This window comes from Meleagris gallopavo, chromosome 3 (genome assembly GCF_000146605.3).
Source record: "Meleagris gallopavo isolate NT-WF06-2002-E0010 breed Aviagen turkey brand Nicholas breeding stock chromosome 3, Turkey_5.1, whole genome shotgun sequence".
In the NCBI taxonomy this organism is placed as follows: Eukaryota; Metazoa; Chordata; class Aves; order Galliformes; family Phasianidae; genus Meleagris; species Meleagris gallopavo.
In genome coordinates, this window is record NC_015013.2 from 13,649,520 (window position 1) to 13,664,229 (window position 14,710).

Here is a 14,710-nt window from a genome sequence, read left to right on the forward strand (position 1 = left end):
GACGTCAAGAATTAAAGCAGCAAAGGCAGAGTTGGTTAAATGCTTGTTCTCTTAGGTGAGCAGAAAGTCTCTCTGCCAAACACTGGTTTTGTCTTGTATTCATATAGGCAAGAAGTACTTGTCAGCCCACCACTCTTCATAAATATATTATCATTGTGCTCAGGACAGCGTTCAGAAGCATTTTGTGCAAAGCTGTGAATCTTTGTAACCTGGGCATTTAGACACTACAGAGCACCTGTTGCCAGCACGCTCTCCACACTAACTCTACACACAGCACTGCTTTGGAAGAATGAAGAAACAGCAAAAAAAGAATCCTTGACTTACCTCATACACAAATACTGTGTGTGTGGAGAGTAAGTAGGAGGTTGTTGATGGGCTCCAATTTCACACTGTTTCAGTGCACAATTACACTTTCACCTGCCTGAACATACTAAACCTGTAACGGGAGACCAATTACACACAGTAATTTGTATGAACCTTGGAGATCCTACTCCAATGTGGGGACAGTGATTTACGTTTCTCAAACAGGAACATAGAGGTGCAGTTTAATATCAGTAAACAATGCAATTTGCTTGTTTGAGGTTTCTCAGGTTTTCAGGCTCATAAAAATCTGCACAGAGTTAAAACTGACTGCAAATTAGAAGGTTTCAACGTGTCTCCTTTGTGCTGCAGTCCTCTGCACACTAACAGATTGGTCTGCTCAAGTTCAGGAGAGACTATTTGAGTAGACTTATTTTAAAATCTTGAAAACACATTACAGAGCCCACGAAATATGAAGGAGAGACTTCTAGACTGAAAGAAAAATAAGTAAAAACAAATCCAGATCTTCCACCTTCCCCTCTTGCTATCCCGCCTCACCAATCTGGAGGCAGGAACTATAATCATTTGAAACACAAGCCTTTAAACTGGAAATTGTTTCAGCCTTCCTTCATGATAAATTCTATGGAAAGTATCAGAGGTGCCTTCCTTATAAAGATGCTGATCACCGGGATGAACACAAATATTGTGACTCTGTGATTCATCATGGGCAGGGAAATAACACTGTTAGATGCAAACAGCTTTATTTTTTTAACGTTAATACAGAGACTCACAGATCTGCAGGTCTTAGGATACAGCTAGATGTTTATAATCACACATTCTAATTAGCTTGCATTAATTCATTAAGATTGTCTTGTGATTGTCAAGGATCCTTCAGAAAACAGCCAACTGTCATTGCTGAACCAAAAAAGGAAGCAATGCTGTCCTCAATAAGAACTGGAAAGTACTGACACAAGTAGGTTCACAGAGAACATTCAAGACTACGGTTTGAGGCTATGTCACATTTTTATAGAGCTTGGAATTAAATCCCTGGCCATATGAGCCATCTGTAAATCCTATCTATTATTAGCAGGGATAAAAGAACATGCCTGGAGCCATTTAAGGAACTGCAACAATTGGACAGAGGTGGCCTTGTTATAGTTAACATTCATTTCACTGGACATCATGATTAGTGAACTTAGGAGACTTTGGGGCTTAGTTCCTTCAGTTCCCAGCTAGTTTTGGTATTCACGGTTTAGAAGTCAGGACAGAGGATTCAACGACAGCCACTGCATCATCACATTTCATGTCACAGGTCTGACCCTTTGTCACACCAACACCTGCTGTGCTGCTGACAACTAGAGTATGCTAACTTTTCAAACAGCCCTGATACCATCACCATCTCTGTGGAGGTCCACAACCTCTCCCAGGGGTGTGAAACCTGATGTCTGTGTTCCAGTGCCTGGAGATCACTGCCAAATCCTTCCAGAGTGAGCAACATGTCTGTCCCTGCAGAATCAGCCATGGTTATGCCTATTACTTGAAAATCAAATGAACAGGCTATTCTTAGGTATGTTTGCTCTGCAGCACATTAGGAAAAGTCATCCCATTTCCAGGACTTTACAAGGTTCACAAGGAGCAAGCTACAGACTAATTCCCAGACAAAATTAAGCTGAACAATTCTTGGCTTGATCATTCTGCAGATTGCAATGGCTTCTCACCAGTATGGCACAAACGTTCCCTATCAGTTAGGACTTGAATATTCCCCTTTACAAGCATAGCTGCCCCTTTGAAACTCAGAGTAAGCCAGGCAGAAATTTGATGAAGAAAGGCAGTATCTCCTTTTCTTTTAGAGGGAAACTTCCATGCAATATGGTCACAACAGAGATGTGGGAAGCCCCATTAAAGGAAATGCAGCAGAACCCAACTGATCTCTTTAGAAAGGATATAGTACAGAGTCGGTGCAAACTTTATGGAAGAATAATTCTATACTTTTATTTCAGTGGGCTTCTCTGCTGTGCTGTTTAATTACTTTGATTGTTTGCCAAACTTTAGCCTGTCTCAAGCAAAATAAGCTACTTCATTCTGATAATCTCTCAAATACCATTCTCCTAGGAAATGACATCCAGCCAAGTCACGCACACATGAATTTACATCCAGAACAGCTGGTCAAGGTCTGATGATTTCTGATCCTTTGCATGCCTATCACAGAGCATATTTACATGGTATATGAAGTGTAAAAGAATGAAGATCATCCAGGAAAGGCAAGTGATTCCAGTATCATATTAGTAAAAAAAAGTTTCCCTCCTCTTTCCTATAAAACTACAAATGACCTGACATCTTGAAAACTCTTTGTAGAATCCAGCTCCATTTTCATCCCTGAAGATAGCTCCGTATTTCCTATAGGGTAAGGTCAGCAATGCTAACAAATGTAAGTAAGGAACATCATGCATTTGATGGCAGCCAGACTAATCGATGCTACCCACAGTGCAAAAGTCACAGTGGGCAAAGAAAAGTATTATTTAAAAAACTAGTATAAGTGACATTAAAGCATAAAGGTATATATTGTCTTGCAAAGCACAGAAATATCCTCTTCCACTCCCAATGCCATCTTCCAGCACCACCTTCCAGAAATCCAAACTTTCATATTTTTTGTGGGTTCTGAGCTAGCCAGATGGTTAAAACACTATAGAGTCAACCCTTAACCAAGAAAACTGAAGAAGCCAGTTTAAGTGAAATGGAAAAAGTCCTCTCAACGAGCAACATATGGGAGACTTAGTAAATACAGGGGAAATCTAGAAAGACAAATGAGGAAGGAGCTGAAAGAAACTGTGCACTGGGAAACCTACAGAAAATAAGAATGAAATTTAAGATTTATAAGAGGAGAAACACCGGAACTGATCTCATGCTATAATCCTAGGAAACACATAATCAGCAAAGTCTCATGCAGTTCCCATACAACATGGCTCCATTGTCAACTATTTTCAATTCAAAAAGCAAAAGAATCCTGAAAGCAAAAAGAGCTGAAATAAGAAAAATCCAAGATAAAAAAGTAACATCAGAAACAGAGCACAAAACATGATAAATAAATTAATATAGACATAAAACATTCTATGAGACTGAAACTTGCATCACCTGAAACCTCTGATGAATGATTTCCAGGCAGAACTGAGAAATTAGCTATGTCATTTTACCAGAAGATTTTTCACCACTGGAGGTCACTGTAAACTTTAGTAAATTTAGGTCTTTAGCAGACCCTCAAATAAATGAACTGTACACAAGGTATCCACGTGTTGAGCTGAGATAGAACTGAAATACCACTTGCAGAGAATTTGAAAAATACCTAAATGTATAGCTAAATAGCTAAATGTTGAGGACTTCTCACTGCTGGAGGAAAACTTACTCCTGTTCCAACTACATGCAAAGCACTTGGCAGTCTGTTAAGATATTCAGTGGATGCCTGCACAATCACAGTGACCAGCTTTTACTTTTTTTTTGTTAGTTTGCCTCTTTTACCAGTGTTGCAGACACTTTCCCTGAACACTAGGAAGCTAACACTAGGAAAGATGATGGGGACAAAGTGTGAGAACTAATAGCTCCTTAAAATCAAAGTTCTTTGAGAAAATGAATGTAGGATTAACAAATGTTTGGCAATATTCCTAATAAAAATATAAGCATGTTAGGTTTGAAGGTCTGCATCCTGTTCGTCAAGCTTTCTTCTCTTTTCATTGCATTCAGATGGCCATTATTGGAAACTACCTTTCAGATAGTTCCTAGCACAGCCATTCAAACAGGTAGTAGAGTATATATGCTATATACATTACGGACTTTAAACTGATACTCAGGTAGAAGAGACAAATGTCCAAGTTCCTGTCTCCCATATTGTAAGGAATCCCGCTGATACGCACATCCACACACAGACCTGGTGTTCACAAAACAGAGATCCTGCGTAACATTCAGGGAAAATAAAAACGAGAATACTGGAAATGAAAGAAGGGAAACGAGCTCAAGTGTTTGGTGAGGAAAGGGAATTGTCCACACACAGGTTTCTTTATTTCCTGCTAATGGAAACACACCAGACCAATTCTTGGCTTCTGTCAACAAGAATAGCTCCAAAGGAGTCTGGCTTGGTTTGATCTAAATGGAGAACTTCTGCAAAAGAGAGGCAATCCAGGTCCCCCACAATTTAAAAAGAAATTTTAAAGAGTCAGCTTTTCTTCTTTCTTCCTATTTACCTTTCAGCTTTTCCTTTACTCTTATTTATTTTAACTTATTCCAAGGAATCACCAACGGAAGGTTGTTCATAGAAGCCATGATACAGCCAAATCCCAACAAAAACTAAACTCTAAAGAATGAAGCTTTAAAAAAATCTCTAATATGATTGAAGTACTATATGGTTAAGCAAAGGATATTGACAATGACAAGTTACAAGCACAGTAACCACGGTAACTTTATTGCTTCATTGTGTTGTTCTCCTTTCATTTTTATTCCCACATGGAATATGATGTCCTTGAAAGAATAATTGTGTTTTCATTAGATGTATGTGGGACTGGGGATCTTACTCACAACATCATTGCAAATAAATACATATGTTATTAATAACATCTAAAAGCCCCAATTTAACAAAGTATTTCAGCACATGCTTAACTTTAAGCATGTGATCACTGTGATTATTTCATCACTGTCAATAATGTTTAGTCCAGGACCACCCACATGCTGAAGCATCTCTGGCCATATCCTCTAGCATGTGAATTTAGCCCACAGGAAGGTAAAACATCTCAGCTTTCCACTGGAACAAACAGTACTTGCTTGTTTGCAATTATAATTCACTGACAGATAGCGGTCCTTTAAATACCTGATGTAGTTCAAAAGCCTACCTTTTAGCTTCATCTCATTCTTAGATAACTAATGACTCTTTGGGACGACAGTGAAATACCACAAAGACTGAAGGAAGCATGCCTTTATAAGCTGACAAGAAAAAAATCAGAACACATATTGAACAGTGAGTCGACAGATACTCCAAATCTATATTAACTCTTTTCCCTGTGAAATGTTTTGTTGGCATAAACTTCAGCGTTTCACTTGAAACTCAAATGTAAAGTCTCGTTCCAACTCTATGCTGATAAAACTTCTATATAACACTACAGATATGCACTTCTTTTCTTCTTAACCTTCCATGTATTGCTTAATTACTATAAATTATCATGATTTCTAAGCTGAACTGCATAATTAACTTTCTAAAGTCAAATGTAAATGATATATATACATTTTAACTTTAAAGAGTCTATTTTTTCTTTGGTGACTGCTGAAGACTTTGGGAAACCATTCACAGTGCCAGACTCTGCTTATGTTAAGCATATAATTCCAGATGCAGGAGATCCTGGGAACTCAGGGAGGCTTGGCAGATCTGGAAATACAACTCAAATCATTATTGCCAACTCATATTCTTCCAATTAAGCATTCCTCTGATTTTGGAACCTAGAGGTAGGTAAGAAGCCAGTTTTCTCTACCACAGTCACATGATGCTGAAATGGAGATGACTGAAGAATTTGGAGGGAGAAAAAAAATATCTCCCACATACTTGTCAAATGGTAGATTAAAAACACAAAGGGTTTCATACAACATCTGTGAGAGAATAGGTTCCCAGATATAAGAAACAAGTGTGATGAGGAAGACATTTCTTTCACTACAAGAGAGTCATGCAGCAATAGCAGTATGCTTCAAGTCTTGGCCTGGAAGTCAGAAAGGTTGGCTGATAGCCCTACTTGTGTCAGTTATCTGCTGGGTGACCTTGGATGTTTTTTCCCTTTGCCCCTGCTTCTCTTTTAGCTCCATAGTGGCCTGCCTGTTTACAATGTAAGCTCTCCGATGTGATGACTGTCATTCATTCACACGGTGCATAAGTAAACTCTGATGCAATAAAGCTTTGTGTTTCCCGAGGAGGAAATTAAAGAACAAATGTGCATTCTAAGCTGGCCTCCTGAACTACCTAACCATGCATGAAATAAACACTAATGAAGCAGGGAGACCAAGTAGGCCAGGAATAGTGCAAGCAGGCATCACACGAATCTTCTTTACAAATCCCACACTGGCCCTCACAAATATTTTGAATCACTCTGCTGGCAATTACTGTTAGGCAGAAAATATTTCATCCGGATTCTTTAAGAAGATCATTAAATAAAATCCACTGGACTTGTTAAGAATTCTAACCGTGAATTCCTAACCAAGTCATTCAGGGTTGTTCTGCCTGACAGAAGCAAACAAGTTTTAAATTTGAGTGACTTACAGTTGAATGTATGATTTATATTTGTTGTAGAATTTTATTATAAAGAATTTTAATAAGTATTTTGTTATGTACTGTCTTGTGTACAAGGTGTTCTCCTTACAGCAAGGAGAGGGCTGCAAGTACTGTGCTTAACGAACATAGTAACATGTGACAGGAGAGGCAGTAGTTGTATGTATGCACTTCACTTCCACCATGTGGAAGCAGGACAATGAAGAGAAAATACCTTCAAAGGTAACTTAAGTGTTTGCATATATCCATACTTTTCTGTATGTCTCCATTTTAGCAGTGTTTTTTTCTATAACTAAAAATGAAGTTTTTAGACAGCAGAGTTTCAAGATAGTGACTGCAGATGTAGTGCTAGAAGGAAACAGATCTTCTGCTTTTTAGGCTAGAATATTGCCTTGAAAGTAGAACAGCTTAGAAGATTATACGTTACTAGGGTAAAAGTACCTCTTTATAGAAACTTAAGCTAACAGTGCTAATAGTTTTGTCTGATTCATTTGCCCTAATTGCATGGATTTTGGTTATTCTTCTATATTAGCGGTTCTATATGGACTTCAGACCCTCCAGCTTGTAAGATGCCCTCACCAGCAAGCTGTATTTCCATTCTGTTTATTTCTCTTATTACAAAACTGTAATAATTCCCTGTTAATGTGGAACTGAAAAAAAAATGTATAGCGTAGGCATAAATAAGAAACCTTGATTATCTGTAGAATGGTCTAAAATAAGTAAGAGCAAGATGGTTTTGGCAGTTTTTCCACATTCAGAACTGCCAAACATGAAACACCATGAATTTCAGAAAAAGGGAGGAAAATATTTGGCTTGGCAAAAGCAACACTTCACTTGGTGAACATCTGCTTTAATATGTAATGATGATATTAAGAGCTCTGGTATCATCAAAGGTCAACAGAAAATTATCCTGCACCTTGTTGTCTCAATGCCAATAGTTAAGATAAAAGGCTGTAATTTTCTTCTACCATCTTCAACTATAGTCACTATTTCAGATATGAGGTCAAATAAACAGGCTCATTACTAGATAGAGTCATAGCTGAAATTAAACCTGTCTATCCATGTATCTGCTCAATCACTGATTAGTCCAGGCATGAAGTAGGGAGATCTTGTGTACCAGTATGTCTTAGTTAGCCCCAAAGATAGAGAACTAAACTCTCTCCTCTCTTTAGTATCACAAATTCCTTTATGTATATTACAACAATATTGTGCGTGCTTTCTTTAGCATAAGGACATATTAGAAAACACCATTGTCATTCCTCCCAGGAATTTCACTTGTAAATGCCAATCAAGCACTTAAATGCATTTGACTAAAATACCTTTTAAAATCTTTATATTCTGTTCAACGTGTACCTAACAGTTACTTTTTCTATACAAGCAACTAAGAGAATTGTGTGAAAAACAAATATTTTCAGTACACATGTAAGAAAAAAACATGAGGATCTACGTTGGATTGTCCATGTAAGGGGAAAAATGAAGATCCCCAGCTCATCAAAATGTTCATTACACATGAGGTTTCTCTTTGAGATGACAGAAATGCGTCCTCTCTTATGCAAAGGCCCTTGTTTGGAATGATCATGCTGTACTCAGCACTGGAAAGTCATTTTTATTGCACTGTGACTTCTCAACATGTCCACTAGACATTGCACAAGAGTGCCAGAAGATAAAGGTCACAGGGATGGTCTGGATTTATCTCCCTCCATCTCAGTGTGTATTACAAATTGGCTGGCTAGGTAACCCGTAATGAGACACCTTTGAATGGTCAAGGTTGAAAGAAGTCTATGTTAAGCCATGCATCCAAGAGTAAAAATAAGTTTTAAAGGGAAGGAGATATATTTCTAACCAGCCAAGATTAATTATTTTTTACACTAAAATAAGCATCTATGCCTGTGATGTATCAAAACTGATCTGTTTGTCATGTTTTAATAGCCACAAATAAACCTCTCACCACAGTACTCACCATCTAAACAAAAACCAAGGAGAATGATCTCGAAGAGGAAGGAGTAAGTTGTAAATGAACATCCAAAAATAATGAAAACATCTAGGAAGCTGCTGCAGATTTCTGAAATTTGAGATTCTGGATCAAATAGCACGAAGGAACTTTGCAGAGTAATAAGCATTCATGAAATGGCTGGGATCCAGCAGGCTGAGGGTTCTGAGGCATGCCTCCCTGCAGATCTCAGCATATAGTTATGTAAGGGGGATACTAGACAGTCAGCAATTTCATTTCCATATTACAGATGTCTCTGACACTGACTGAGGGCATGACCTGACGAGCAACTCTGTGTCTGTTTTTCATTTTTACTAATCCCTGATCCAGCTGTTCAGAGAATGAATCCTTCAAAGTAGGTCCTATCTGTACAGTGCCTCACATAATTTCAATTAGGGCCTCTGTTTGCTCATAACACATACAGTAAGTATAAAAGGCTCTTTACAGACCACTAAGCAGCTACAAAAAGCAAAACTAAGGAGGGAAACAACAGCTATTTTAAAGTTTATTCTTCTGCACATCATGTCTTCCAGCACTGCTTTATAATCTTTGTGGAAACTGAGTGCTTAGTAACTGAATAATGGGCCTATCAGAGACAAGACAAAGAACTGGACACAAGGCGGATGTCTACTTTCGGTCACAGCTGTTATCTATCTGGCAAAATGATGTGTCAGGGATGTGACAGCATCGTGACAAACATCTAACTTGTTCAGAGATCTCTCTTTCAGACTCCTTTAAGCTGCATGTGACCTGGCACTTGGAAAAAAAGTCCAAGAGTACAGCTACCAATAGGCACAAGACCAGTAAGATCCACAGTCTTCAAGAGGTCGATAGTATTGTATTCATAGGATAGGATAAATGACTTTAATGCAGACCTCATTTCTTTGCTGGTTGAACGCTTAACAAAAGTATGGTTAACTGCTTCTGATGGAGTATGACATGTAGAAAGAAAATGCATCCGCTAAAAATTATTTGTTATAGCTCTAATTTTCCTTTCTCAATTAACTTTGCTTTAAGGAAGAAGCATCATGGTAGTACCTTTCCATCAGAATCCCTTAGGAAGCCAAACTCACATTTTCTCCCGAAGCACAGAGAAGTGAGCAAGATTCTCGTAGACGTTCTTAGATCCTAGTACCATTCTTAAATACAACCTCTACTAGAGATCACCAGCCTTTCTGATCACACCAACATGTCTTCACAGGTCCAAAAACCATAAGAAACGTATCAACATGCAGAGGAACAAGGGAGCCTTGGGTTGGTTATCTTGCAGATGACAACAATTCTTCTCTAGAAAGAGAAGGGGAAGGATAAGTCTGCTTGGGGTCCTGAGATGACACAGCAGTCTTGATCTCAGCATGCTGTTGGCTCATTTCCTCCCAAAGCCTAGGATTATCCAGGAGTCCCTGCATGAGTACAGCTCTACTGACAGTCTCAGGCAAGGAAGCTTGCCCTGCTTTTGGAATACTTCTGAGCCCATGTCACCTTTCTATGCATGAGGGCTTAGGAGATATCTTGGGAACTTTGCACCTTGTATGGACCTATAACTCAAAAGAACAAATGTAAGATAAGATGTGAAGCAATCAAAAGACAGATGTTCGACAGATGCTACCACTCTGAATTTCAAAAGTGGATTCATAATGTCTGCAACAAAATTGATGGAGTTCTGACAGTCACCAAATTATGGAAAAATGTAGGAAAAGAATGCCTTAGCACAAATAAGGACTAGAAAGCAATTTTTAATAGTCTTAACATACAGTATTTAAAAATCTTTTTCATTCAAAATGCAATGGATATAGTCCTCCTGCTAAGAAATACCAATTAATACACTAGGTCTTAAAAACTGGAAAATACAATGGCTGCTCTGAAAACAGTGCCTCCTATTTTATTTTGCTGGCCTACAAGATCAGAGGCAGATGGTGGTGGTATGGCAGTAGAGGTTGAACCTTCCCACCAATATTCCATTATGTTTTGTTGCCATGTGACAGAGGGCAGCAGGGGGCAAAATTACATCTGAGATGGAAATGCATACAAAGCAAAGGTATGTAACAGAATTCCTCCACACAGAAAAAATTGCACACATTGACATTCATCAATGCTTGCTGAACATTTATGGAAACCAAACAGCGGATGTGAGCAGAGTGAGGTGATGGATGCATGGTGTATTTCAGCAGTGGTAATGTGAAAGACGTCATATTTCGGACAGCCACATACAGGTGTCATACCATGAAATGAAGAGCATCTCCATCAACAACTCAGTGACAAATACACAGATTATGACCAGGGAACTGTCTATGGAGTTGAATACCAGCTTCAATGCATTGGAAACAATGGTGGCAATGTTGGAGCACATTGCCAATCCTGGCTGGACTGTCATAGATTCACAGAATCACCAGGAGGAAAAAACCTCCAAGATTACCCAGTCCAACACAGCACCAATTTCCACACTAAACCATGTTCCTTAGTACAACATCTAAATGTTTCTTTAACACCTCCAGGGACAGTGATTCAACCACTTCCACAGGCAGCCCATTCTAGTGCCTAACTTCTCTTTCAAAGAAGAAATTTTTCCTAACATTCAACCTGAATCTCCCCTGGTGCAACTTGAGGCCATTCTCTCTAGTTCTATTGTTAGTTACTGTAGTTGCAGCTACCTGAAGGGAGATTATGACAAGGTGAGGGTTGACCTCTTCTCCCAGGTGACTAACACTTACTGAGAGTACATTCAAGCCGCTCATCCAGGTCATCAGTAAAGATATTGGACATGCCCCAGGTGTGGCCTCTAAAGAACACCACTCATGACCAGTCAACAGCTGGATTTAGCTCCATTCACTACCACTTTCTGGACCCAACCCTCCAGCTAGTTCTTTTCTCAGCAAAGACTGCACCTGTCCAAGCCAAGGGCTGCCAGCTTCTCTGGAATACTGTGGGAGATGGTGTCAAAGGCTTTGCTGAAGGAGGTCTTACCACGCCCACTGTAAGTTCAGATTTGGTGCCTTCTGAGTTCCATCTATCCAAGTCAAAGTCCAAATCAATGATAGATGGACTGCATGGGCAATATTTTCCTAGAAATGATGCTGGTATAGCTGCTGTAAAACAGTGGGTCACTCCCATTGGTGCAGATTTTTACAAGTGTGGCATGCAGACTCTTATTCATCGCTGGCAAAAATACAGAGTTAATGGTGGTGACTGTCTCGAAAAATAGCGTTTTGTATCTGAGAATTTGCTCTATCAAATAGTGCTATTGTGTTCTTTGTATCTGTTATACCTTCCATGGAAATAAAATGGAGACTTTACTTTCAGAGCAACCTATGCAGTAGTAACAAGGCAGTAGAAGCGCACTGAACATGTAACTGTGGGATGAATTAAGATGCTTTTTTCTTACATTCCACACTTCACACAAGAAAATATGGAAAATTTTACTGAGTTACATTTAAAGGGAATCTTTTTTCAAGCTCATCTGCAAGTGAAATGATAACTCAAGACTGCACCAGAGATAAAATGTATGTCACCAACCACAGACTTCATTATTTTCTTTGCCAGTTAATCTACAAAAGCCAGTTTCTATAACCAACAAGGTGCTAGTATGGTTTTGACATGTTCACTAAATGTTTCTCCTCCCTTCACCGCTCCAGTCCGAATATCTTGCATAAAATACATAACTGTATGCTATGAATGGCTTAGTAACTGAATGTGACTGATTTTTAAATTTGTCAAAGCAGCATTTCTCTTGACTGGTATTGAAAAGCTAGTTCTCCATCTTCTATTAGAGGGATGAAAGATCATCGAATCAGAATCCTCAGAGTTGGAAGGGAGTAAATGTTTGAAAAACAAATCATCATTGAGTAACTGAGACTTTAACAAAGCAATTAATAACAAGTTATTATTTTCTGAGTGTCCCCTTAGTTTTTTCCTTTCTATTTCTTCATGCATCTATATGCCATAGAGCAGAATTCATATAAATGGAAACAGCATCAAAAACTTTAAATAAAGTCTTTAGTTGCTTTCTTTGTCTTTTACTTAGAAAAACATCAGTCCAGATTTCTGAAAGAACATTTGTTTCTGAGAGATTAGAGAACATTCACGTAATTAATTTCTTATCATAGAAGATTATAGAAAGAATTCTACACAACTTCTTGGCTTTTGTAGAATTGAACGGAATCATAAAATGGCTCAGGTTGGAAGGAACCTTAGAGATCATCTGGTTTCAATCCCCTTGCTATAGAAGACTTTCTTCTCTTTCTTGAAGTATGTTGTACTGAGTGATGACATGCATAGTAATATTTCAGTTATTATCTTTATCACTGTCCTTTGAGCTCTTCAACAAAGCATGTGGAAAATTCCATTAAATTCCCACAAGGTCATGGTTCTCTGGCTAACACTGCCAGACAAATATGCAGTGTAAGCTTGCAGATGTTTAAGAATGCAAAACCTTTACATTAAATCAGTTTTGAGATTCTAAGAAAAAAATAATTTGCTGTAAACTATTTTTTTATTAATTAAATCCTAAAAATTCTGTCAATCTACATTCTTGAAAATACTCTAGATAAATTGCCTTCCTTTTTTGCCTTTCTGAGCTCATACATTTCCTTTGTTCAAGCAATGTTTCTTATCAAGAATTCTTCTAAAATCTTGAGTTAAAACACGACTGCACTGTATTACTTCATGGAAAATCACAACAAACATGATTGCAACTTCTAATGATGTAATAACAAATCCCTCCAAAGGCTTAGCTGCTGGTTCTGAAGGAAGATAACTTTACAAAGAGGAAAATAATGGGCAGCAGCCTTACTGGGAACATTTGAGATCTGTGAGACCAAGAAGGTTTGGCAACCTCACTCCCACTGTGGCTGAAGAGGGTAAATTTTAGGCAATTCCTTATCCAACACCCAGCAGAGGTCACTAGAGGATGCATTATGTTTTAATGGTCAGACAAAGCACTTTGACAGTAAGGGAGAGATGCACTTTCCTGAAAAGCACATCAACAGCTGTCTAGGTCTACTGCAAGATATGTTCTTGTAAAAGAAAGGAACATGTTCCAAGGAAAAAAGTCTTTTTTTTTTTTTTTTTTTTCCACTTCAGGAAAGAATACACAGGTTTAACTGGCTACACTTAAACACAAGCAGCATTCACTCAGTTAACAGTATCAATACTGATCAGTGGAATTCATCTTAATTATTAAAAGTATATCTACTACCTGTGTATTTCCAGGTGCAGGAATCTTTCTCTTTCTTCTACAGCTTAACACAGCCCACAGTGCGTGCCAGAAATAAGAAGCCAAGAGGCAGAAACTACTTGCAATCCAGGCAACATTTCTTTGCAGGAGTAGATCCATACTTTTAATCAACTGATTAACTTGGGTCTCCTGATTTAGCAAATGCAATTTGGCAGGCCCTCAGAACCCTCCCCAGCTCCATAAGAACCACCTAGCTAGACAAGGCTTGGAGACACAGCAGGATCCCATCTCATACTTCAGCGCATTCCCTGAACCTATAAGGAAAAGAAGTGATGGCCTACTGACAAGCATGAAACAGGTGCAGGGATCTACATGAGATATATATTGCATGGACTTGAAAGGTTTACTCTGACATTCCAGAACTTCTCAAATGAAAGCAAACAGTGCAATCTTTTAACAGTTAGCAGTGCAGACCACTGACCATCTATTGCGCACTTTCCCTTTTTTAATAGGCAAGAAGCGTCTATTTAAAAAATACCCAAACAACAAATGTATGACATTCACCTAGAATGTATCAAACTACATGTGCATAGGAAGGTCACTTTGAAATGCTTTACTGATTACAGCTCCTTTTCTTATTGCACTTACAGTCTATCCACGTTGCTCTCATATCCAAACCACAATTACGTACAGATCAGTTACAAGCCATCTCCCCATCTGATATTCAGTATCTGCTCACCTACCAAGTACCAAGCCCTCAATCTAATGGATGCAGGTGCTGGGTTGTTTCAGCCAAATGGATGTGAGACTCAGTATCATCAGTGTAAGTTCTTTCCCCTAAAAATTCAAGAAACAAGTAAGACTTCTGCTGCTGAATTTTGCCCAGCAATTCAATTTGATGCAAATTTTGCAAAAACAATTTTGGCCTAAGCAGCCAAAACTTGGCAAAATTAAA

The 14,710-nt window shown here is 38.5% G+C and overlaps 1 protein-coding gene across 2 annotated transcripts in view; it reads right to left on the reverse strand.

Moving 5' to 3' along the window:
• Positions 1 to 14,710, reverse strand: part of MYLK4 (myosin light chain kinase family member 4) — an 80,748-nt gene that overhangs the window by 48,194 nt on the left and 17,844 nt on the right. The window contains exon 1 of one of the 2 annotated variants that reach the window (XM_019613780.2): positions 13,777 to 13,938. The exons of the other annotated variant lie outside the window; for it this stretch is intronic. Coding sequence (XP_019469325.1) covers positions 13,777 to 13,914 — 138 coding nt within the window. The 5' untranslated portion in view covers positions 13,915 to 13,938. Of the gene's footprint in view, positions 1 to 13,776; positions 13,939 to 14,710 lie in introns of those variants that run through there. 2 annotated transcript variants of the gene reach the window in all.